The sequence below is a fragment of the Lonchura striata genome, chromosome 3 (assembly GCF_046129695.1).
Source record: "Lonchura striata isolate bLonStr1 chromosome 3, bLonStr1.mat, whole genome shotgun sequence".
Lineage (NCBI taxonomy): Eukaryota > Metazoa > Chordata > Aves > Passeriformes > Estrildidae > Lonchura > Lonchura striata.
This window is the reverse complement of record NC_134605.1, coordinates 10,047,306-10,073,473: the sequence shown is the minus strand read 5'-3', so window position 1 is coordinate 10,073,473 and position 26,168 is coordinate 10,047,306. Positions and strand designations below refer to the sequence as shown.

Genomic DNA, 26,168 nt, shown 5'->3' with positions numbered 1-26,168 from the left:
AAAACAAAACTAATGTTTATCGGTTGCATTGTAAAGGTTACTGTGAGAAAACAGCCAAAGTTTCCCTGAACTCAAATGAGTGCTGAAAAAGACTGTGAGCATTTCAATTGTTGTAGCTGTGCTATGGGAAATAAAAAGACTAAATGTAATTGATGATTCACTACTTTAGAAATACTACAGTAAAAATAATGAGGACGTATCAGTATTTTCAACACTCTATCAGTATTTTCACCACTCTTGGTCTGATAGTCTAATGTACTTAATACACATTACAATGAGACAAATTATAAAAAAATAAATAAAAACAGTCACAAGAGTGACTGACTGCTGACTTTTCACTCAGAAATGTATTAAATCCCAAGAAGAAAGTGTACAGTGCCTTGTGATTGCTACAAAATACATGTAATAGCTGTCATCTCTCTATTCAAAGATCTTTCCTGATTTTTTATCAACAAACCCACGTAATGGGACACTTAGGCTACACAGGAGTAGGCTAATATGTTTGGTTTAATATTAAGTGCCTAAATCTCATTATTAAAAGCATCCAACCTTGCTGAAGAGAGATGGCTTCTAGCTGTAGCCGTGAAGAGCCTTCTGCAACCCAAGTTAAAAATCACCTTTTTACATGGACTTGCACAAGCCTGTCTGTACCCCTAAAAAACATTGTGAAAGAATGCTAAAGGACCCCCAAACCCTAGAGTTGCCATTTTGAACCTTAAACCACTCCCTGCAGTAATTCTGAACCATTAATTGCTGGTTATTTGTACATGGAAATCAAGATGATCAAGATGTAGATGCACACAGATCCCTTGATTGCACAGACATTTAGTCAGTGGCTTTACTACTGTGAGTAGTTTTTGGTGAAGCAATCAAATTAAGCATCCCATTAAATACCTGATGTAGGTAAATCAGGTCTTAAAATTTGATCCATCTTGCATCTCCATCTCTTAGATTTGATTGTATTTGTGAAAATCAATCATGCACTTGCCTTGGTCCTGCCTTAATTCTGTCAGTGAATTTAAACACATCACATACAGCACTTTTATGTGGTTTAAATCCAGCTATGAAGACCCATTATGGTTCTGAGTCAAAATAATTCTGCACCGCACCCCTCTAAACAGTGGCTTGCTTGGACTGCCCATGAACTGGTCTCACTTCCAACCCATTTTTTGTGTTTCTTTCCAATATGTCCTGAGTCACACAGTCTGAGGGGAAAGGGGAAAGGGCTGGGATGTTTCACTGCCTCTCACTGCTGCTCACATGCTGTAGTTAAGCAGGTGCTTATTTACAATGCCCTGCAACAACCTACACCTAACACAGCTTCCTGAAGCTATTAAAAGTGGTCACACAATAACTGCAAGCAGAATTTGGCTTACTGTCTCTACAGATTTGTGCTAATATACCAGTGTCTCAAGACATCACTTCATTTTCATAACAAGGAGGAGATTTAATTTCTTCAGATTTCTATAAAAAGCAATTTGGAAACTTCTCAACAATGATATTGCTTCCCATAAATGCCAAATTGGTAAAAACATCATAAGAGGAAAACACAGCACACTGACAATATCATTTTTTCCAACTTAAGTACCAGCATTATTCAAAGACATTATACTGCTAAGTATCCAAATAATTCATTCATTTTAAGGATCAAAAGCATAATATTATTTTGCTAAATTAAGCTCTTGCTTTCCCAAATCCCTCTTTTCCACTTAAACTGAGGGAATAAAGGCATCTGAAAACTCATCTGTGTGCAAGGCTTTTCAGTTTTCAGGGGTTGTTCTGTTCCGGTTGGGGTGTGCACTTCCCTTTTTGCCGATTACCAAAACCCAAGAGTAACTGTAATAATAATTATAAATCTCTGCCTTGGATGACAAAATGAGCTTCAAGTATCATCATCTCATTCCCACCTTCTACTACTTGCAGGAAGGAGGAGGTTGGTGAGGGAAACCACGGTTCACCTCTAACTTATTGGTTCTGCTGTAATAGAGTCCCTCCAGCTAAAAAGGAATTGTAACAACAGAAAGTGACTGCTTAAAATTATACCAAAGATCAAAATTTCTGACTATGGTAGCTTGGTGTGGGGGGCAGGGGGTAGATAGCCTGGTTTTAAGCATAACCTATATTAACTGAAGAATGTCAGGACTTTGTGGTCATTTAACACTCCCTATAAATGAAGACTTGATAACAGTTATTGATCTCAGTTTTCCTGGAAGAGGATCCCTGGGCTCAGCAGTGAGCAGTTTTTTTGCTTCTCTTAGTTCATAAATACAAGAATAGGGCTATTGCTCAAATGCCACCCTAACAGCTGAAAATGAAATAAAAGTAAGTTTCAGTGCAGTATGGAAAGCAATACATGTGTATTTCCACAGGGTTTTTCTGAGTAGATAGCCCAAGGTTAATATAATCTCAAATTTTCTTATGGGAAATATGGAATTGCCACAGCTGACCCCTAGTATCATTTTAAAATATTTTATTTGTGAAAGCCTACTCAAATCATAGAAGTATTTAAGTTACTATTCTTATTTATTTATTGATCTTCCTTGTGCTACCATGGAACTGGAATACCTCTGCATATTAATGAATTCAACCTAACAACACTGGGACTATGAGCATTTCTGCTGCCCAGGCAAGAAGCTGAGCCAGAACATAGGAAGTGTTGGTTTGTTGCACCTGCAACACAACTGTGTCACAAGAAACAGCTGGAAATGTCCATTGTCTCTCCTATCTTATTCTTTTGTCATTCAATGCTTTTCCCCATTTTCCTTCTTCCTAGCTATTTCTCCCCAAAACTCTGCTATGGACTCATCAAATCAAAAGCTGATTTCTGAAACTTTCTGTGGAGCTGCCAGAAGCACCTCCATCACTGAAAATATATTATCACAGGACTTAAACAGAGAAAATTAATCCCCTCCCTCTTTCCACCTTCCCTTCCCCAAAATGAGAAAAACCATCTCTCCGTCTCCAGACCCCCAGGTCAGATTAAACCCAGATGCCAAAGGAGAGACCTAGAAAGAGATGCACATCCCTTCCAATGAGGATTTAAGGAGAAGCTGCATGAGTAGATGAACTGTTGAACTCAGTCCTCTGTCTTAAAAATACATTTCAATGGGATTGTTAATGAACAATATAAGTACCCAAAAGATGCAACAGAATTCTGAAATATGAATTAAAGACATATTGCCATCTCCAGCAAAATAATAGAAGTACAGAGATTAAGAGGTAAGCATATCTTTTTGAATTGCAGAATAGGTTTATAGGTCTTCTAATAACAACTTTTACTCAAACCTTACATAAATAGGCTTATATGATACAAATATTATGTGGGCTATGTGGAAACTACAAGGTCCCTAATCATGTTTAGGGATTACTTGACAGAACAGAGACATTTCATTCCTATTGGACCTAGGGATTACAGCAAAGAAACATCTAATATTCCATTTTTTAATTTCATGCATTTTTTATTTACTTTTAATGATGCTGTATATATTCATCATCCTGAAATATTAAAACACTATGAAAAAAGTAATAAATTGGTGGAAAATTTAGGGAATGGGAATGCAACAGCACGCAAATCATACACTATCAAGTGCTTGATACACATTTAAAATTACTGTCTAGTACAGCAAAGCCAAATTCCTGGCAGATTTCTGAAGCACAAAGTCACAATAAGAAGATCAGCAGAACAGACTGAAATAATAGAATATTCATCCCCCTAATCCATATGCAATTCTTTAGGGCTTTTTTTTAACAATGCATATGAGGTCTGACTGTATTCAGGATTTAAATAAGTTGTCTCTCTCTCTCACACACACACACTCTCTGTATATTTATAAAAAAAAAGTATATACAGTTATCATTTCTGCTCTACTGCACCCACATTGACAAGGTTAGCACATCTCCTCACACCTCAGATGAAACAATAGCATTTTAAACAACAAAAGTGTTAAAAGAAATACATTTATTCATACCATTGAAACCTCCTGCAACAGCTGTGTTGAAAGGAAGGAGTCCAGTTGCCTGGAAAAGGGATTTTTTTTTTGTTTAGTATTTTTAACTCTTTCCTACATGATTCTGAATAATTACTGGTTAATTTAAAGCAATATTACATGTAGTTCCTGGCAATACATTTTTGAAATCAGTATTAATTCTTTGAGATCATGTCAAGATCTCAGACAGATGTAATTTTAGATCTGGTATTGCATAAAGGGACAGGGACCCAGAGGCAAGTAAATCATCACTCAAAAGACAGATGCTGATGATAAGGATGGTCCTTGCACAAAATGTGCTTGAGGACAGGAGATGGGGAAGTGGAGTACAAAACCTCCATTAACTTGTTTGGGATTACCAAATTACTTTCAACCAGTGCAAATGCACAACTGAGCCATAGATGTCCTCCAAACAGGAGAGTATGAAGAAATTCATCCCCTGTCATACAGACATGCAAAGCCTGGTCCTTAGATCAAGCAGGTTTTGCACAGGTTTAACTCTCTGATTAGGCTGTGAAATATCACCACCCCACACTCATTGTATAAATGATATAAAATGAATGTACCCAAACATAAGACATTCACACCAGTAATGTATGTCTGGACTTGCTAAATAAAGGTGCCCACATGTGATAATTATGATGGCCACATGCAGAAAGCAGCTTTCACAACCACCAGGACAGCTCTTGTCACAACTCTGTTAGTGAGGCAAGGAGGACAGGTGATGGTACATGAAAAGCCATCTGGTAAGTGAGAAAGAGCAGCCACATCCTGTCGAAACCTGAATACCCAAATGTAGCCACGGGCTATTTGTAGTAACAGGTCTCATGAGAAATGGCCTGGGGTGTGGATTGCTGCCCAGCATTTTCCAGGACTTTGGGATCCTACCTGGTGTGGGCCATGCTGGTCCAGCCCTCTCGAAATCATGCTCATGTGTTATTAGCCAGACTGTGATATCACTTGACATTGCTATTCACATTGCAAGGTTACTTTTAATTCAACACAGGCTAAACAAGCAATGTAAAAACATATTGAATGAAAGATCCTTTTGCTGCAGAATTTCATTACCTGCCCTTACTATGACACCTATCTACATTGACACAGACTCCAAACTTACTGGTGCTTATTGTTTACAGGTGCCTAATTATTACTGATATACTGGGGGGGAAAAACCCCCTAAGCATACTGAAATCAGCAGAAGTGAACCCACAAGAGGTCTAGAATGCATCCATCCTGTGTGTATGTTTTGCAGGCAAATAAGCAAAAGAAGAAGCACTCCTAGAAATTATTCAATCTATACTAATGAGAAAAGTGTGAAGTTGCAGAAGGAAATAAAAGACAAATGAACACAAAACTTCTGCTAGAAAATATGACCAGGATCTATGTTAGCAAACAGGACCTAATAATGCACAGTGAAGTTAGGAGAGAAAGCCTGACAGACGCCCTGCAGAGCTGCACTGGACCGAATCTGAAAAGCACAGGTGGCAGCAGCTTCCATGCAAATGTGCCACGGTTTTGTGAGACAGGGCAATTAAGTAAAAGTACAAAGTACCTTCTCATTTTGGGGGGAGAAAAAAGGCCATAGAAAGAAGCTGGGATTTATTGAAGAGGAATACAGATCATCCAGTGAAAACTAGGGTATGCCTGAAATATATCAGTGCTACTCTCCCTTTTGCCATCCTTTATTTTACAGGACATAGCAGAGATCTATATGAGTTTCTATTTTAGTGAAGACAACAACAGTTTTTGTGACAGGGAAGGCTAAAAGACCAGCACAGCTTTTGCCCAAATTCTATACTTTTGTTCCAAAGCAGAGAGCTATTAAACCTTTTCTGCAAGTGTTTGTAAATACAGCAAACACTTTTTAATGTGCACAAAGAATATTTTGTTTCCTTCTAAAGATTCAGAGAAGTTGATCTGCCACACTCTTTAGAAAGCTTCTAAGCAAGCAACGCAAGACATATATTTGGAATATGAAAGTTTAATCCTACTCATTAAAACATGACAAACTTATAATTAATTGAGAATGGAGTCAATAATGAGAACATCCTTCAATGTAATGATGTTGGTACTATCAGCTTGTAATATGGGAATATGCTGTAGAAAGTGAAGCATAATATGGAAAAATTACAAGTCACTCAAAAAAAGGAACAGCCTGAAATTTTGCCTTGAGTAGAATATTTAAAACACAAATTTTAATTCCTCAAAAGTTACATTTTTTCAGTCTTCAAATGAGATAATACATTATGTTGTTTTCCTGTGATGAGGAATAATTCAAGGTCTTACATTGTCTGATTAATCTCTCAACCAATATTTAGAAAAGGTTTCTCTTTGAGCTAATCAAACTTGACAAAAGCAATCTTCAAACTATGCCACATTCACTGATTTGTAAGATATCTCAAACTTGTGTTTCATTAAATGCAGTTTAAATTAGCAACAGCTCTAAATTCACCTGCTTATGACACCCCCTTTATCTCACCAACAGTAACTAAAGTAGGCAAAAAGACTGGACATGCAGATTAAAATTATTAGGACAAGCTGATTGTTGCTTTTTTTTTTAAAGAAGGATGCAGTTTTATTTTTAAGACAGCACTCTATTGATCACACTACATTGCATTTTGGAGGATAGTTGATAATGGTATTCATTTTACTTTTTCTGGAGATAACTGCCCTGATCTTCCTGCATAAGGTCTCCCCCATGATCCCTCCAAATAATGCTTATTTCTTTATCCACAGAAAAAGGCTAAATTTTAATACACAATCTTATTACATTCTTTGGCTTTCAGTATCAAACAGTATCATTAGGTTAAAGGACATCACTCCAGAAGAGCAATGTTTTGAGGAGAACAACTAGTAAGGAAGCACTGCAGCACTGCCATGTAGGGATCACTGTGGGGAAGCCAGTAATCACCATCCCAACCTTCACCTTCACTAGCAGTGTTGGTAGTTTCCTTCCTTTCTGTGAGTGGCCATATGTGTGCAAACAGGATTTTACCATGGTTTGAGAATGTGTTTAAATTTGGTTGCCTGACTCGGAGCACTAAAAGAGATTCCTGAGTTAGCACAGCTAAGCAGGAGAGGGGAAAAACTGTGGGAAAGATGTAAGTATTAATTCCCTACTGCAAATGTTCCAAGAGGAAATCAGGCCTCCAGCTCATTCTTCCTCTCAAGTCACACTTAAGTTCTGGATAAATAAGTTTCTGAGCTACTGACTGCCCTCTATTTCCTCCTCCTGGTTGTGTGCAACCAAGAAACTGCATTTCTGGCAATGTCTATGATAAAATAACACAATGCTCCATTAACAAAGCCTCACGTGTTTTAGAAGTCGCTAGTGCAAATCTTTTTGGGACTTAAGGAAGGATATTCAAATATTGGGTAACACACACTGACTAGGAAGACTATCAATAGAGTTTCTCAATTTATTTATATAAATAGGCCAACACTTTTAAAAGCACTTCAGAGCACTTAACTAAAGCAAACAAGCACTTGAACTTTAAATATCTAGCATGATAAGTCATTGACAAGTATGACTTAGTAAATTCTAATATCTTTGCAACCTTTCATTCATACAATCTCTTCATGAAGAGAAGCACCAGGCTCGCATCTCAACTCTAAAGTTCTTTTTGTTAAAGCAAATAGCTTTGTTTCTTCTTATACAGGGATCCTGGGTCCATGACAGTATTTATAAAGCAGCTTCCTGATTTTGAAAACTTATTCTCACTCTTGTTTGGCCTTTAAAGTAGGAGTACTTGATCTTATAAACTTAATTTCCCCTCATATTCATGGTAGCTAAGCTTTGATTTAGGAATGTAATGTTTACCAAACACCATCCTACTAATTCCCAAAAGGTCTGGGAATAACTTTCTATGCTCAGGACTAGGGTGCCTTTGGCAAGTGGTCTCATCATGGTGCCAGTGTCATGTGCATTTTTTATATCTTCATATTTGTAACACACCTCTGCCTAGCTACTGCATTATACAGAACCACAGTGGTAATTTCCTGACCAAATCAGTGTGATCTGGTTCACATTAATACACTTCTCTGCTGACAACCCGGCACCCAAATGAGTAAGACAAAAGATTATTCTGGAGTTTTGGATGGTTTGGGGCTTTTTAAAGTGATATATAGCTCAAGTGCTAAGCTGACCCCTAGAAACAAGAAGGTGGTGTTTAAAAGAAGTATTTCTGATCAGTAGCAGCTAAATCTCATTCCTTAAAATCCTGCAACATATCTTGATTTTTATTTCTTTCTGAATGTGTTTTGCACACAGTCTGTATAATGCGGCAAAAAAGAGGTGGCAGAAAAACCCTTTACTTTAACCTGGTCTTCACCATCTTAGAAAAAGGAAATAAAGTATTTTTAAGCTATATTCCGGAGCTCAATGGTCACACTGGGATTTGCTAGTTTTAGGAGACATGCAGCATGTTCCAGAACTGGCTGCTTGGGATTTGTACTGATTAGTCTGGTTATGAACATTCTCGAAACAGTATTTTGGAAGAAAAAACCCTACAGTTGAAAATATGAACCACTCAGTGCTAAAGCCTCAGACTGTGCACAGTTCCTAAAAAAAAATCAGCTTTGAAAACTTTGAAATACCATGCAAGTCATAATTGGGTTCTAATGTATAAAATGGCTCAGTAATTTAAATGTTTGGAAAAGAAAACAGTCTTTGCTAGAGTTTATGAAGTGATAAGTCTATTTCTTAGAATGATTAACTATGCAACCTGATTTTGAACACAAGCATCTCCTAGCATATGCTCTCCACAGCTGATACAATGAGAGCATACAGTTTTACCAAATTTATATTCCAGGACCCAATTATGATTTTAGAATCCCATTCCTGACCTCCCTGCCTTGAGTAAGTGCCTTGGTTTCCACAGAAGTAGTTTTACTTCCTATTCTTAAACAAATTAAATCAGGATTAAGCTCCTCATGCATTTGGTTCTACTGAGTGACAAATTAGATTTGTATGTACAGGATGCATATCATGAAATTTCCATTAAAAACTTAAAACAAACAAACAAAAAAAAAACCCAAACCCAGAAAATGAATGACATTTATATCCCTGTGTTATTAAGGATAACACAACACTCATTCACTTATATAAAATTTTTAGTAGCAAATGCATATTATAAAAGCAGACAAAGTACAGCCAGGACAGCATAAAGAATGCTTTTGGGGAAGAATGCCCCAAATAATGTCCCATTGTAGAACAGTGGTAAAACTAGACTATGACAAAAGAAAATGGAACTCAGTTTTGAACTCACTGCAAATAAGTAACAAGATCTAATAATTTAGAAAGTCCTTAAAGAGCCCATGTCTTTGGTAGAAATTAATTAAATGGTGAGGTGAAATTAAAGAATAGAAGAATAAACTTACACAAGATGACTTGAGAGAGAAAAAGGGACAAAAGCAGTGAAAAGAAACAGACCCAGGGAAAGTACTGCTTCATTCTAATAATAGATTCATCAACAGAATATCTCTATGCACTAACACCTAATTTGAGCATCCTGAATTCTGATCCTGATTTCCCGAGATGGCAACTACAATATTAAAAAAAATACTTAAATTGCTCATTACTAGAAATAGATTGATTTGCATGAGAAAAATGCAGAGTTAAGAATCCCATTTCATTTATGAGTATTAAGATCCTAAAATAAAATCTGAAAGTAAGTCCTAACTCCCAGGTTAACACTTCCCTCCTGTTGGGGACAGCATCATTGCCCCTGGGACCTGGGAAATGCCATATATGGTGGCCACAGGGAACAGAATGTTTGTGTGAGCGCTGAAAACCTGAACAAGAGCTCAGGATACGAGTGTGAGAACTTGCAATTCTATCTGATATTCAAAGACAAAGAAACATCCAAGTGGGAAAGACCATTAACAGCAAAAGGCCATTTTACTAATGCCCACCTGAGCAAAAGCTGTGGGATTGCTCAATTTTTCTGTTTCTCTGTAGCTTTTCTACCTTCAGTAAAACTTGCTGGTGCACACAGCTACTTTGTTTATTTTTAAGTATATAAATGTAAAATTGACTAAAGACACACGAGTTTACCCTGGCGCAGAAACCAATTGCCAGAGTAATCCAACATAGTACATGCTGGACACATAATGATGGCTGATATTCTGCAGTCAGCACATTTCAAATTGCTTACTGGTTTTGGGTTTTAAATTGCTCACCAAAGACTAACTTTAGTTATATTTGGGTTGGGTTTTTTGTGGGGATGGGGGGGAGAGAGAGAGGAGTGGATGGTATTAAATTTAATAGAAACAAATCACCAAGGTATTATAAAAACAGCAGTTAATTTACTTGCTGCTCTAGAGAATAGCTTGGGAATATAAATTTTAGCTTTCCCATACCTACAGCTCTAAGCCAAGCATTAGGTTGTCTGAATTGTCTTCAACCCCTGAACACTAGATGTGAGAACTTAATTTTGTGTTCTATCATTTTAACTAGAGTTGCATATAGTTAAGAGCCACCATAATGCTCATCAAAACTATTCTGAAGTATGAGACAACTCTTCATTTTGAAGGCAAGAGTCTGTCAACTTCCAGGACCTTCAGCCACCAACCCTTCTCTTGTCCATAAGTGTCTAACACATTTCCCTTTTAAACTTACTAAACACTTCCATCAGCCTAAACACATTTTTTAACATCACCAAAACGCTGTCTCTTACGACCCTGCGACTCTACAAAGTTCAAGAGCAGGAGCAAAATTTGAAAGGTTGGTTTAAAGATTAAGCCTCGCAGCACCTGAAGGGACACACTTCAGGAGGCAAACACCCCCCCCCACTGCTGGCTGTGGTCTCCCACCCCCCGGCAGCTGCGGCGTGCTCGTTTCACCAGACAAATGGCAGAGGAGAGGGAGCGAACCCCCTTCATGGACTCACCATCCTTTTCTAGTCACATTCACTACGCATTGCATTAGAAAATCGTAACGGTGTTAAAATATTTTGGCAGGATTTGTTATGGCCAGATCACTCACTTCCTTTGGGACACACAAAGCCTCCTCTGGCAATGAAACAGCCCAAATGTCAGCAAATCCTATAGAACAGAAAACGGTCTGTCAATGTAAAGCCTAAATGAATCTCCAGTTAAGCAAAACAAAACAAAACTGTATAACATAAGAATGCACATACAGAAAAAAGAAACAACCTAGAAATATGCACTTTTTATTAAGGTTTCTTTTTTTTTTTATTTCCCCACCCTCCAGAAACTTTTGAACAGCATTGCAATGAATTCATCACAAGGTGCTATTAGAGCACAAGCTCCCTCCAAGTGTTACCAATTCACGGACAGATTAGAGGGCACATTAATAACATAGTTAATATGAAGTGTTTAGAGCCTTTACGTCGGTGACAAATACGACTCAGCCAAATTTCCTGACCATTGAGGCCACGGAGGAACAATTTGGTAGATTTCATCAACAGTTCTAATTATGTTCCTGTCAAGTCGAGAACAAAGTAATCCATAACTGGGGGGCTGCTCGGAGACAGTGCCACGTGAGAGTAATTTATGCCCAGGGCCCTCGCTGTAGTTAGTGTGCACAATGCTTGACTAACAAGTGGGTTCAAAAAAAGGAATTTATTAGGGAAAACACAGCCCTCCAGCTCCAAGCAGCTCATCAGGTGCAGGCTTAGCAGGAGTTACAAGGCAAAGTCTTCTTGTTTATAAAAGAATCTAAAGTCCAGACTGGCCTCAGCGGGTTTTGAGCCATAGGATTTTAACCCAAGGCTCCTGCTGGAGCTATGCATCCCACTGCCAAGGCCAGGGTGCAACCCATCCCCTTCAAAATCATCTCAGTCCTTGGGATAGCGGCAGTACCACCTCAGAGGCCAAATGGTACCAGTGCCCTTTTACAATCCTATAAAGAACATGCTAATGAAAGAGGCAAAGGCATTATTAGTAACAGTAAACTAAAACATAACAATACACGATGTGTTTCTTACCACAGCCCAACTGGGAAACAGGCTGAGAAATGGAAAGGGAGGGGAAGAAGGTAAATGGGGGAGAAGCTGTCATGTAATTTTGAGTAATTTTCCACTGTGATCTGTATTGGGATACGGCTTCTATCCCTTTCAAACAGGATCATTTTATACATGACACTCTTGCTGCATTTCACAAAAAAGCAAGAATGCCTCCCTAGCGCTCAAAGTGCAAAGCCTGGCAGCGGTCATTCAGGATCAGTTACTTGCATATGCAGTGAGATGTTAGAGAAAGTGAAATGATTCATTCCAAATGTATTTAAGAACATTGTCTGTAAACAGAGGGTAAATAATGTTAGCAAAAAATTAGATCCATTTGAGGAGCACAAAGTACTTAATGGGTTTTAAAGCATAATTTTCTGAAGGTTCTGCATGGCCCCAGGAAGGCTGACTTTTTCACCCACATTTCCCACTGCTAGAATGGGTACAGGTATGCACATTTGTACCCACATGACGTATCTTGCCAATGGATTTTAGACTATAAAAATGTTATTGGCTTCACTAAACTATTGGTCTTAGTTACATTGTAAATTACTAGGTGACTACTGGCACAGAGGAAATGCAGAATGCAGTAGTACATCTAAACTGTCAGCTTCTCCTTTCACAATTTACTAAAGTTTCTTATCCAGATTTGCTTGAACCTGTAAATTCTCTGATATCAAGTCTAGGGACTTTCTCAGCACCTACTGAGTGGGACAGAATTATTCTCATATGACTGAAGCATCACAGATTTATGATTACTTACTCCCAAGGATGAAAAAAAAATAATTTAAAAGCAAAGAGGCTTTGCAAAGAGGCCAAGAGGAAAGGGAAGAACGCAGTCCCATTCTGCAGATGTGAAAAGAGAAACCTTTCTCCAAGTCAGGGAGACAGTAATTCAGAAGCCAAGCAATGCCTGGATGTTCTAATTCCCAGACTCGTGATTCAGTCACAAGACATGCTTCCTTTCCTGGTGAAATGTCATGCTGCCGCATGCCTCTGTTACAGAACACATCCTAACCAAGTGTAGCAAAAGCATGATGATCCCATTAAGTATCTAACATCTAATACCTTGTGAAAACTAATTTAGTGCTTTATCAAATCTCTAGTTTGTATGTAGAGCATAAACGGGCTACATTTGCTAATAGGGCAGATTGACCCGTCCCCATATATTATCAAACCACATCAAAGTCTGCTGGAGGACGTAGCCTTAGCTACTTATTATCCCTTGCATTAACTCTCTCACTAGCTACTCAGCCAATATATTTTCCTGTAATACATCTGTCATGATTTTGCAGGGAAATCAGCAATTCTGAACAGTGCAGCAGTTAGATAACAGGACGAAACCCATCATGGTCGCCTGGCTTTCCAATCTACTGCTAATTGGCATGGACAGAAGCCCTTAGAGCTGGGCTTGCACAACAGCACACCACTCCTGGGCCCCAGAGATTTGGCCTCTTAGTTAGATTTGTATTTTTAGAGCTTGAGTAATTTATATGATTTCTTCATGATTTATTTACATGCAAGAGAAAAAAAAAAAGTTGAATGCCAACACCGTCAAATTTACGAGATTTTTTTTTTCTTTTCTTTTGGCAGAAAAAGGTTCTATTTTGCAAGAGAACATGTGGCTTAGTAATCAGGAAAAAAGTGCTAGAATATTAGTAACAATAATGTTGGCAACATTACATACAATGAGAACATCTTTCTTGGCTTGTATGCTATGCAATCATATTCCCACGTGTTTATTTAGGGTCTTACTTGTGACACTGTATAATGAATTATATATCTGAAGCCATGTTTCTAACTGTCTGGGAACTTGCATATATGGCTAATAGAGGGTCTGGATGGTTGTTTTGTTTTAAATTAACAATTGCTACTATTTTCTGATACATTGTGTTGGTCTTTGGACTTGGAAACCCTGAGCCATTTTACATGGATCTCTTACTAGCCTTTCGACTACCTGTCATCACTAGAACCCAGGAGTTAGTAGTGCAATATGAAAAATAAACTAAAATAACAAAATACTCCCTTGTTCAAACAGAAATCCACTCAATAGAAATAAAAGATTCTTTCACTTTGCATATGTGATTGTATGTAGTTCTGAAATATAATTGTATCCATCGTACAAGCCAAGTTGTTCACATTTAACCCAACATTATTTTCTCTTTTTATGGCTTTTTAAGCACTGTCATTTTCTTTTCCCTTCGAACTTCTGTCCCCTCATGTCTTTAAGCATGAATGTAAACAAGTAAAAGGCATTTAGGGGGGGCATGTGGGGGTATTATTAGGCAGTTTGTACAGTTTCTTGGTGATCCCTGATCCCATTGCTGATGGATCATTTTTAATCCAGAGAATATTAAAAACTGCTTACAGCCCAGCTGCGGTTTAGTATCACCAACAAAAGCAGGCCAATACAGTAGTTTTTCTACCGAGTAGAACTTCTAACAAGTAATTTTTCAGCCAGGGGGAATAAATTAGACAACAACAACAACAAAAAGGCGGGCAGTGAGTTAAAACATCACAATTCTACGTTACTGAATTGAACTACAAGTCTTTGGAGCTCCATCCCTCCCCCTTTCCTTTCCCTCTATATTTTTCTTCTTCTGTTTTTATGTTGAAATCACAGGAACTACGCAGCCTAGCAAGGCTGTAATCACTCAGCAGGAACCTGGCACAAGCACAATGCAACCACCAGCCAGGCAGCAGGAAACTGGAGGAAATCTCTCTCTCCCTCCCCCCCAGGTTCCTTAAAAGGGGCTCGGCGTGAATGAATCTTCCCGGTAGCCACCAACAATTTCTTATTCCTTCCGAGCAATCATCAATTTCAGCATCAAGTGGTTTAGTGGCTCTACGACTGGTAGTGGCAGCGGAGTAAGCCCAGCATGCAAACGTTTTGGCTAATTTAAAACCCTTGTGCTGCCGAATCAAACATGACAAGACAACAGTAAAAAGAGAGGCTATTATCCCAAATGAGAGTCGGCGGATGGCTGAAATTGGCTTGAGTGGCAGAGACAAAAGAGGTGGAAGGAGCAGGGACAACCCGGCATGATAATAGCAGATACAGCGTGGACTTTCTCCCCCACCCCCAGTGCTTTCACACATATCCCACCTGGAGGAAAAAAGGCAACATTTCCAAGTTTCATGGCCAGGAAGAACAAATATACTTAAGAAGATGCAAAATAAATTAATACCTGGTAAGGCATCTGCCCCATGGATATGGGGAAATGTAACTTAAGAGACATCACCCTTTTAATAGGAACCCTAACACCCCCAAAGAAAAAACCTGTCATTTCCTACCTGAATTCATGTCCTGCTGCCCCAAGTTCATTCCCATGAGTTGAGAAGCAACTGAGATAGGACAGAATAACTTCAGAATGGGAATAATCTGTGGCATGGCTACCAATGAATAGCTGCTACACACAACCAGCTCACGAACAGCCCAGATCTCAAAGCGCTGCTCGGGAGGAAACGTGGAGGGCAGAGGAATTAATTTTTTAAGGCAATTGGGAGACCACAAGCATTCTCATGATGTTGAGAGCCATGAACCCTGGTGATGGCTTGCAGCTCACAGAATGATGACCTGTGGGATCACTGGAGAGCAAGCAAGTTGTCTTTTGCAAGATTAACAATTTAAAAGTGCTGAAATTAATTTTGTTTAATAGCTGTGGGTGCAGACTCCTTACAAAGTAGGTTGCAAGGTCAGCAAGCCTCCTAAAGCCTTTTAAAATGCAGCTTTTTATAGGGACAGTAGATTTAGGGTGGCTTAGGGCTTAAAGATCTAAAAAGCAAAAGAAGGGTAAGAGTTCATTTCCTACCACTTCCAAATCTTGGGTGAAGACATGTTCTCTGTTTTGCGTCTCACTATGACATACAATTATTGGTATATTGAAAGCTACTTGAGGCAGTAGGGGTTTCTTAGGGTACGCAAAGTGAAAAAAGACATTAAAATCAACCATAAGAACCAGATCAACCAGTACACAGCAGGCTCATCAGACTCATACTGGAACATGCCCACCTGTGTTGCAAAAAAGCAGTGGGAGATGAGAAAATGAATCTAGGAGACTGAGAGACTGGGAGGGGAAGACAAGGGCAGGGGGAGTGCTCACACCCTTGCCATCATTCCGAAGCAGTTCACCTGTGATTCACATCTGCCTCCTTATACGAGATCATTACACTCTAAATTACTGTACTGTACAGAGTGTTTCAAGGAACAGCTGGGCTCAACACTAAAACCAAAACCAACCATTTAAAAGGGATGTGCTCAGCTTCACACCCTAGTACATGTGAGCTATTGCTCACAACACAGCAGAATCTGATTACTGCTCCCTTCTAGGACATTTTTCTCCTACATTTTTGCCAACAGCATCCAACTAAGTGTACAGGTAAAGTTCATAGCCAGTCTAGAAAACAGAGAATGAGTTTTGCATCACTGCATAAGATGGTCTGAATTTGCAGAAATTAAGCAACATTGCCTTGAAAAATATTTGCATTGTGTGCAGGTCGACCTGTTGAAAGGTGGACTCTGAATTTAAAGAAAAGTCCAACCTCAAAAAAGCACGCATCCCAGTGCAAAGAAACATTGTACAGAAATCTACTTGGTCTTACAAACGTGTTCAGGGAAGCAAGAACCCCAGGGCAGGACACGATCACAACGGATATAACACATGGGTTTGTTTCATCCTGCCCCCTTCTTTTAAATCTTTTTCCCCATAATGTGAAGGAAACACTTGGTTAAGTTTCCAAAGAAAAACCAAAATCAGTAACACACCAAGCATCAGGCATGCCAGCTATTCCTAGATAGCCCACCCTGGGGACAGGTAAGTGTCACCCAACAGAGAAACCCATGTCACCGAGCTACACAGGCAAGCAGGAACCCTCCAGCCTTTGCAGTGTGTTTTCTTGCATAACCAAACTTGGTTACTGTGATCCTACAGACAGAGGAGCCCCTTCCCTGGCAATGAGGTAACTGATGGTCATTAGGGAGGACAGAATTAATTCTGCTGCGAGCCTGGCGCTGACAGTGGCCGGAGTGAACACACCAGCTATTTTTCTCAGCTTCTTCCACAGGGAGTTGGAACAAAGAAAGGAGCCCTGGGGAAGTACTGAAGGCATTACAGGAACATAATTTTAGATGCATATGAATACTGTCACTGTGTGCTTTCAGGCTGACAAAATGCTATGTATGTGGTGTTTGTTTTGGGTTTTTTGTCTCAAAGTTGAATTCATATCCTCAAACAGCATTCCAAGAAAAGTCTACTTCACAGTTCAGCAAGGAACTGCTTAAAAAGCAAGCATGATACAGGTCCTTAGGGCACCTCATCCATCCTGCACTTGGATGGCATTCTCCACCAAGGGACCCCATTAGGAAGGAAGGGCAAACTGAAATCCTAACCCAAAGCAACCTGAAACAGCACCAGCATACTCGTGTAGCAGCGATGGATGAGCCTCCATTTGTCTTCAAAGCATGGGAAGCCAATATATCTGCTTCAGAGCAAACTCAACTTTACTTTCCAACCTTGTAGTGTACTTAAAGCTAAAATGTGTATCATCTTTCTATCCGTGGATAAGGCAACAAAGAAGTGTCATCCAAGACTCCAATTAAACAGATTGGAAGTGACACACTTCCAGTGCAACTCCATACAGCAAAACACCCTGAGATGCACTGTTTAAAATCAATTGCCCAGGAAGGAATTGCCACAAGCTACAAACAGTTTCCTTTCCCCTCCACACAACAGAATAAACCAGAAGCATCTTATGCTAGTACAAATTTTGCTGGAAAATGCAGTTGCTATAGGAATGCTATCAATACCAGAGGTATCACAGATCTTATTCTCCCTGCAGAAGGTTAGGCCCTTCCAAGCAGGAAGAAACAATATGTTTGTTCTGTGGCCAAAGTAATTACAGACTTGCGTATATTGCTTTATATTTCTCTTCTCATAAAAGAGCTTTGTATTGGTGTTGAACAAGCTGAGTTATGAGACTGGAAGTCTCCAACCTAAACTTAGGTCTGGCAGAAGTAGAAAGAGCTTCACTTACTTCAGGAAAGGCGATTCTATGTATGCCAGGACTGAACACAGCCAAATAATCAATACTGACCATTAAAGTATTTAAACAGTGTAATTCCCTCATAGACAATAAATTAAAGTATACATCTTCAGACTTCTATTCACATGTTAGTGTAGCAACAATATAACACTGCAGCAGGAACTCACATTCTTCTTCCATGGGGGCAGTTCTAAAGGAGAATACAGATTCAAACACTGTAACGTGAAACATGCCTGATAGAAGAATATTATATTTTTCAAATATAAACAAGCAGCTGATCACCTGCTTATACAAATCTCTATCCAGGGTTCTTATTTACAGTTCAGGGGTATCTATTGTTCCAGGTGAGATCCAGGAACAAGTGCAGCGAGAGAAGACCACCATGCCCACTACACCCTGCAGTTCAAAGGGACCAGCCAGGGAGCTGCTGGAAGCACAGGTATTTCTTGTGCTCCAGCCAGCAGCCTAAACCTAAAGGTGACCCTATCCTGGTATAACACCATATCACCTCTAGCGCCAATTAGGCTGACCAGAACTGGATCTATCTGCCTACCTATTCAGTTCATATCAGGAAAAAAAGAGAAAGAGAAAAAATAATGAGAGGGGGAAAAGCAAGCAAGGTCAGGCATTTATGTATGAGCCACATACCTTGTATGAGTACCAGCAACAGGGACCCAAATCCCCCAAGCAGCACCAGAAACTCCCTCCTCCTGCTCAATTCACAATCAATGTTAACAACTCATCTCACTCTGAATGCCAGAACAATTTTCTCCCTGCCTGTGTTTAATAACGACAAAACATCTCCCACCAAAAGGCTTTTCACATATCTGTATTTACTGTCTCTGAAGCCAGTGAGAAGGCTCATCTAGGTATTCTGCCAATCTACAAAAGCTAGGTAGTGTGGAAGGAGAGTTATGTTCTCTGCCATGCTAAGGAAACTCACAAGGTGTCATCCTAAGTGACTGCAAAAACCATATGGATGAGATGCCTAACAAGACTGACCCAAACCTCACATTTAAACTGGCTCAAAATTTTTACCTTTTTTTCCCTACACAGCAGACTTTGAACTGGTCCTGGCCAGCAGGACAGTGGAGGAAATTCAAGAGCCACTCTCCCATCTGCTTCTCCTTGGGATCAAACATTTCTCACAAATGTGTTGCCTCAAAATCTTTTTTTTTCCTTCACCTCTGAAGTTCTAAAGACCTCTCAGAAAAAGTCTCCAAAAAGCCTAGAAGATGACAGTGAAACATGAAATCCAACAACCTCCTCACCACTGCTGTGCCTCAGCACTACTTGCCCACAGTATGGCACTAAATTTGAATACCTTGCAAAAGAAGTCGGAGAGGGGAGAGTTGGAAAAATGAGACCGAGATCTTGACAGAAAACAAAAGAATGGAGACCCAAGTCAAACAGCTTCGGCTGCAAATGATCTCCATGAGCTTCTGCCTCTGTGTGACACAGATGAAGAGGTTGCTCTTTCTCTGAGACACCAAAAATGTCAGATTCCACACGTGATTTTTAACACACACATATATCTATATATATAATTATATAGGAAGTGAGCACTAATTTTACTGAAATCACTGCCATACCTAAGTTTATTAAGCATCAGTTCCATGAGAAATATCAAGCCCTGGCCACAATACCTGATGTTAGTCTCTTGACCTCATCATCTTCACCCCTAACAATCACAAGCCCAAAAGACACCATACCCATAACACTTTTCCCAAAACCTTGGTAAGACTCAGATCAACCTGATGCCTGTTGCAATGCTCAAAAAACTGGAAAATTTACTATTTTCATTGGGGAAAAAAAAAAAAAAAAAGGCAACCTTGCAGTCGCCTTTGAACTTCTGTCTGTACCACTGGAATAAACGCACTCAATATCAGGGAAAGAAGCACCAGGAGGGCTTTTATGATGCAGTACACGAAAAAAAGACAGGGGAAAAAAAAGTGTTACAACATGTCCTGTTCCTATCCTGCTAATATTTTTCTTTTTACATAAAGCCTCCTTCTATCAGAAAAAAGTGTCCCATATTTTCAACAGGATTTTAGGTTGTCTATGTAGAGGATTTTCAGACCAGGCCTTATTGCAGCACTAAAGCCCGTTAAGAACATTGAGCCAATTAATCAAAGCATTCTGATTCAAAAAATAAGGTTTTTTTTAAAAAAAAAGAAAGAAAAAAAAACCAAGAAAACCTGAAGCTCAAGAAAAAACACCAGGGTAGTAAAAACTGAATTAATTTATTTTTGCCTCTTCTCCCTCAGGCATATAGAGCAGTCATTAGAGAACAGTCCAAAGGAGCTAAGGAAACTCATTACCAATAAAGAACGGCCAGGTTGCCATTTTGGGGGGTGAGGTGGGGGTGTTGTTGTAGTTGTTTTGGTTTGGGGTTTTTTTCTTTTTTCCCTTTCATGAAGGATGAAACACACAGAGTTTTGGGACCTGACTGTGTCATGGAGCAGGAATGACGTGCCTCCAAGCCCTGCTCCACAAACCATTCCATCAGCAGAAGTCTCCAGCAGGTCGGAGACGGACTAACTTTTCCAAGGTATTAAATTAAAAGATGTTGAATTAAGTTAAACGCCCCACATTGAACTGACATTTCCCTTTTTTAATGCAAGCTAAGATTGATGAAAAATACCACTTATCTACATTAAGGGTCAAAATATCCAGCAAAAGAAGCCTCTGGTTCAGCGCGTCAGAGCAAAGTCAGTCTTACATAATCCGGGGACCAGAACGCGGATCACATTCTGATGATCCAATTAATGGTGGGATACTTTGCAATCAGCCAGGAAGCAAGGCCCCTAACAGATTGTGGGGCTGTAACATCAATTTCTTAAGTGCATTTAAAGGATTACAAATGTTAGTCCTGGCTTGAGATTGAAACACCTATTGAGGTGCTCTGAACCACATTACAGTAATTGGGTACCTGAATTAATGCCATTTCTTCTGATGGGCAAGTTGAATACATTGGAATTACGGATTTCTTTTGCTGTGTTTCACTTTCAGCCTTTTTCTTCTTATTCTCAGAGCATAAATCTGAGGCAGAATATCTTTTTTTTATCTAGATAGTTTTAATTACAGCCCTGAGGCACCCAAGTAGTGTCCTAATTTTACCTTCTGGATTGTTTGGGTGCACTTTTTTTTTTTAATCTTTTATTTTACTTATTATTTTACCATGCTATGAGATTAAAATGGGAATTTTTTTTTCTTGAAGCTTCAGGGGGAAGGGGAAATAGGCTGATGAGACATGGAGACAGAAAAGTCTGTCTTTTCCTTCCTATATCCCTTTCCCACTACATAAATCTTTTTATGCATGCACCAGATACCATTTGCAGTTTTGCACCTCTAGAGAGCTAGAACTAGGGCTGCCTCAATTAGTCTTCTACTCCTTCTGAGGTCAGTTCAAGTAAAGGTCTCCATCATATCAAACTGGCAGGAATGCTAACTACCTGGGTATTTCAGACCATACACGGTTCAGCTGAAGAGCTTAAAAACCACATAGCCACTTTCAAGAGTATTCCGAGACTATAGAGCATAAAGCTGTATTTGTGTACCAGAGACTAAATTCACTCAGTGTTTTAAAATCTGAAATAGGTTATGGCACAGGTTTGTTTGTATAGCTTTTCAGCCAGGCAGTGTCTCTGCTAGACCGCAGTTCAGAGCATACAGGACACACGCATTTTCCTCTTGGATCCTCCAAGTTTTGATAATTAGAGTTTTAACAGGGAACTCCATCCATTTTTGTCCTCAGCATCTGTGGCACTGACATTTCAGCGACCTCAGCGGTGATTTCTCACTTGCAGCTAACTGGAATGTACACAACCATGATATAATGCCCACGCTGTGAAAAAAGAGGTGAGAAACACAGCGTGGTATTCCAAATATTCCAGTACGCTCTGTAAATTTCATTTATCTGGTTACAGTACATCAGGCTCAGATATTGTTTTAATTACTTTTTTTTGAGGTCTTATTAGTGATTAATTATAAATATATATACACATGCATTTTTTAGTTCTCATGTATTATATCCTTTCTGATGTATTCCAACTTTTTGCTTTGTACTCAAGAGTCTGTAAAGAGCATGATGCTGCAGTGATTCTGCTTTAATTTTGGTTTTGCTTAAGATAACTGCAAACAGCAAAGATACAGGATCTATTTATCTTCATTGCCTGTTAAGAGGAAATCGTACCATATACCTTATGGGAGCTAAGGAAGCACAATGATTTAACAAGCATATGAAGGAAAGAGACAGCTTCTAATTCAATAACAGAACTTTCCGATGCTCAGAAAAGAGCAGTTTGCATGGTTTAGTCAGATAATCTTTCGCAGCTAACTATTTCATTTTATTTTTAAATCTATTTCCCACCACATAAGAACTATAAGATTTAGGAAGGATCACTGGGGACCTTTCAGCTGTGCTCCTTCTTTCTCTTAAATGGTTTTGAATGTTCCTTAATTTCCCATCTCCATTAACATGGGATATTCCTAGAGTTTAGAAATAACCCCTCTGAAACACAATAAAACCTATAAATATCTCCACATAAGACACGATTAATCAGAGGACAGACATGGTTTCTTTGTAAGGGCCACACGTTGAAGAAGGGTTTTTCAAAATGTGTCTCGCAAATCTCAGTTACAGTTTCAGAGCAGATTTTGACTCATTAGATGGTGCTGGCTGAAATTATTTACATACAGATAATGACAATGCAGACCCCCAAGGACCAGTTAGCTGTTTAGCAGCATATACATTTCATATAACCACTTCCATACATCTAGTTTTAATTTCATTAACAAAAATTAATTGCTACCCAGTGGTCCACATTACACTGCACAGAGCTTCAATACGCTTTCTAAATTACTGCTTTCTGTCACTCCTCCCAGCAATCTTACAGACAAGTTAAACTTTACTACCTTGAAGGCATTGACTACCAATTTGTAGCAAAGCTCGTATTTAAGTTGGCGAAAAATAACAACTGGACTTCAGGAAATTTGTCTTGTTTTTAATATCTCATTAATATTTTGGAATAACAAAACTTTCTCCCCTCTCCCCCTTTGGCAGAGGCACAGTGATATCCTGAGGGCTCTCCTGCAGAGAAATCAGCAATAACAGCTCCAACATGCTCAGAAAGCCCTGATCTCACTAGCATTCATCTTGGAGCCAATTCAAAGCTTACTGAAGTCATAGGGAAACTCTGCATTAGCTTCAGCATTCTTCATTTCAGACCTTCCAGTCCTATTGCCCCCCTTCTCCTCCTCAAACCCTAACTGAGCTCTGCTGTGTGAGCATTAATTATGTTGTTATTGTTGTGGCATATTCAGCATGAAGTGACTCGTGGTAATGCTGTCCAAATGTCTGTCTGCTTTTTTACGGCTTGGGTAAGGAGAAAAAAGTTACTTTTCATAAGTAATTAACAAAAATTAGTCTTGGATTTTTACGGATGCATAATGATTAGAACCCAAGGGGGAGGTAAGGTTCACTTTGTAGTAATAACATTTAATGGATAAAAAAAAGAAAAGTCTTTCCACACTCTTTCCATCATATTTCCCAAATATTTACAGTGCACACCTCGGGTTTGAAATAAGCCAGGGAGAATTAATGCATTGCTTACACTTGGAATCCGAGGTGGCCCCGTCCCAGCAGGGCAGTACAATGTGCTGTATCTTTCCCTTCTCAGCACTTATCTTAATCTTAATAACTAGCCAGACAACTGACTCCAGAGTCCTGGGCTTATCGACTGGAATTTGTCACATGCACACAAGAGAAGACAAGAAATGCATTATATAACAATGCCATACAAATCATTATCTTTTAATATTTAAAAGTATGTATTCAAAGTCTGATATGAACCCATTTTGGTTGAACTCAATTCCACTGGTTGTTATTAAATTTGATAGCAAATGAACAAAAATACACTTGTAACGTATTTATCTGTAGAAGAGTTTATTTGCAACAGATCAAAAGGCTGCTTCTTACTGCATTTTAGCTACTGCTATCAAATGCAATCTGCTTTTTAAACACGCTTTGATATGGGAAGACTATTTTCAAAACAGGTTAATAGGAAATATATATATTTATTTTTTTCCCAAGTCTCCCAAGCACCAAGAAATACTCAGAGCATGAACAGAAAGTCTATTGCGCCCTCACTGTGTGTCTAAAACACGATTTCTTTGAAGCAAGTTTATATAAGCAAGAGAAATACCATTCCAAGTGCAGCCACCAGGCGCTTGGGCCGTGCTTTTAAAATTATCATACGGATGTGAATTTTAGTTTTGGTGCCTCACACTAAAGGGCATTTTTCACCAGGAGGCAGAGGCACCCATGAACCAGAGCACCAGGGGTAGTCTCTGCTGCAAGGCTGCTCTCCTGAGAGGATTTTCCTGCTTCTCCCTGCTCCTCCACGGTAAAAACTCTGTATCTACACAAGGTGGTGAGGGGGGAGCAGAAGCACACAGAGAATAATGCTTAGGAGTCCATTCTTGCAGAAAGAGGGGAAAGGACAATGGTGTTAAGCACACACCCTGTCAGTATTCCCTCTCACTCTGCCTGCAAAAGGGTAAGAGAGAGGATGGGTATCTCACCCACTGGAATTATTAACATGCACTTGAAGTGACAGCATACGAAATGAATAGTGGTTAACAAAGATGCTGTAAATTCACTCCTCTCCCCTGCTTGCTTTGCTCTAAACCCAGCCCATACAGCACCCCTCATGCCAAATATTGCACCCTCAGGGATGGGGGTCACCCAACACAAGATACCAGAGTTGTGCTCACACTCATTGCCACTGCCCAATTTTCCCAAATATCTTTTCTACATTGAAAACTTTTGAAGATTACCCTAGGCCAATCTTTGTGTTAAATCACAAACCACAGTGAATCAATTAGTTAATCAATCCCATCAGGCAATCAATTAACATGAACTAAGAAATCCCTGAGCAGACATATTCTCGTGTGAAGAAAGGTCACCCACTGGGGCCTTTATATGTCTGTTCATATTAGTTTAAGCCCTGGTTTAGAAGGAGAAATTTTCCTCTGATAACAGTTCTTTGTATTGATGTGTCAGCACAGACACCTAGTCTCCGTGTACGTCTGGCAGAGAGCATCTCTATTTTACTCGTGTAATAACTAGAGGCCACTTTCAGAAGAGGGAATCTGAGATTTGTGCTCTGATGCAGTGAGAGACGAGTCCTCTTTTGGTGCCACTGAAAGGACTTCACACCAGGCTTTGAAATGATACCTGAGCAAGAGAGGAAATGGGACTTTTTCAGGCACACGCCTCAAAAACTGCAAGTGTAAGCAAATTTGCCATCACCCCCAAATACTGAATCAAAATCTTGTAGTTGTATGGTAGTTATCACTTAGGGATAACTCACAATTCAGTGATAAATCCATTCATTCCATTTTGCAGCACACCTACAGCCTAAAAAGTTGAGGTCACCTCTGTACATCAACTGGGAAAGCTGAATTTTCGGGTGGGAGGAAGCAAAGCCACCAGCACACACAAGGCCCCACATCAGTATCACAGTAAAGCAGAAGGTTCAGCAGAGGCAAAGGTGGTGGGCAACAGGAATTCTGTGATATGAATCTCAGGCCTGTGGAATCCTGCTCGGTCACCCCACCACTGGTTTTTCGGAAGGGGATGTCCTATGGAGTTGCTCAGTAGCACAAGTTTCAGCACAGGTAGCTAAGGAATGTGGCACCTGGTCTTGCACACCTCCAAAATCTGCCACAAGTTCCATGCCCCTTCTGCAGCACTCCTCTGCCACTAAACAAGCTACACACTTAGCAGCAAACAGGGTATCAAATAAAGGCTGGCACTGCTCTTCTAATCACAGCCAGACTCAGAGGGAGAAAGAAAGATGCCTGGAACAGTGGAGAAGTGGCCTATCTTGGGATGGGGGGGGGGGGGGGGGGTGGAATGCAAAGGTATGAAAATGTATTCAACAATGCTCTCAGTGCTCAGATCCAGCGGTGACAGGGCTATAAGCAGATGCATTAGGCTGGAAATATATCAAGGTTAGATTAAGCTGCAGAGTTTCCATTTTATTAATGGTCTTCAATCTGACTCCTTAATAAAATGGAAACCATTTGTAAAATTTTGATCAGAATCCACACTTAGCTTTCAAGTGCTTGCAATCTTTGGGTATATTCAGGAACAGATTTCAAAAAG

At 39.5% G+C, this 26,168-nt stretch overlaps 1 protein-coding gene across 20 annotated transcripts in view; it reads right to left on the bottom strand.

The window, feature by feature from the left end:
• The window catches only part of ESRRG (estrogen related receptor gamma), a 400,282-nt gene that overhangs the window by 224,087 nt on the left and 150,027 nt on the right, over positions 1 to 26,168 (bottom strand). For 6 of the 20 annotated variants that reach the window (XM_031504247.2, XM_077781880.1, XM_077781877.1 and 3 more), the window contains one exon: positions 10,972 to 11,030. The exons of 7 other annotated variants lie outside the window; for them this stretch is intronic. Coding sequence is in view for 7 of the 13 variants with exons in the window: in XM_077781871.1 (XP_077637997.1) it covers positions 10,972 to 11,030 (59 nt within the window). In the remaining 6 variants the exon portion in view is untranslated. Of the gene's footprint in view, positions 1 to 3,968; positions 3,993 to 10,876; positions 11,031 to 26,168 lie in introns of those variants that run through there. 7 more of the 20 variants (XM_077781876.1, XM_021547559.3, XM_077781875.1 and 4 more) reach the window with 2 other exon arrangements.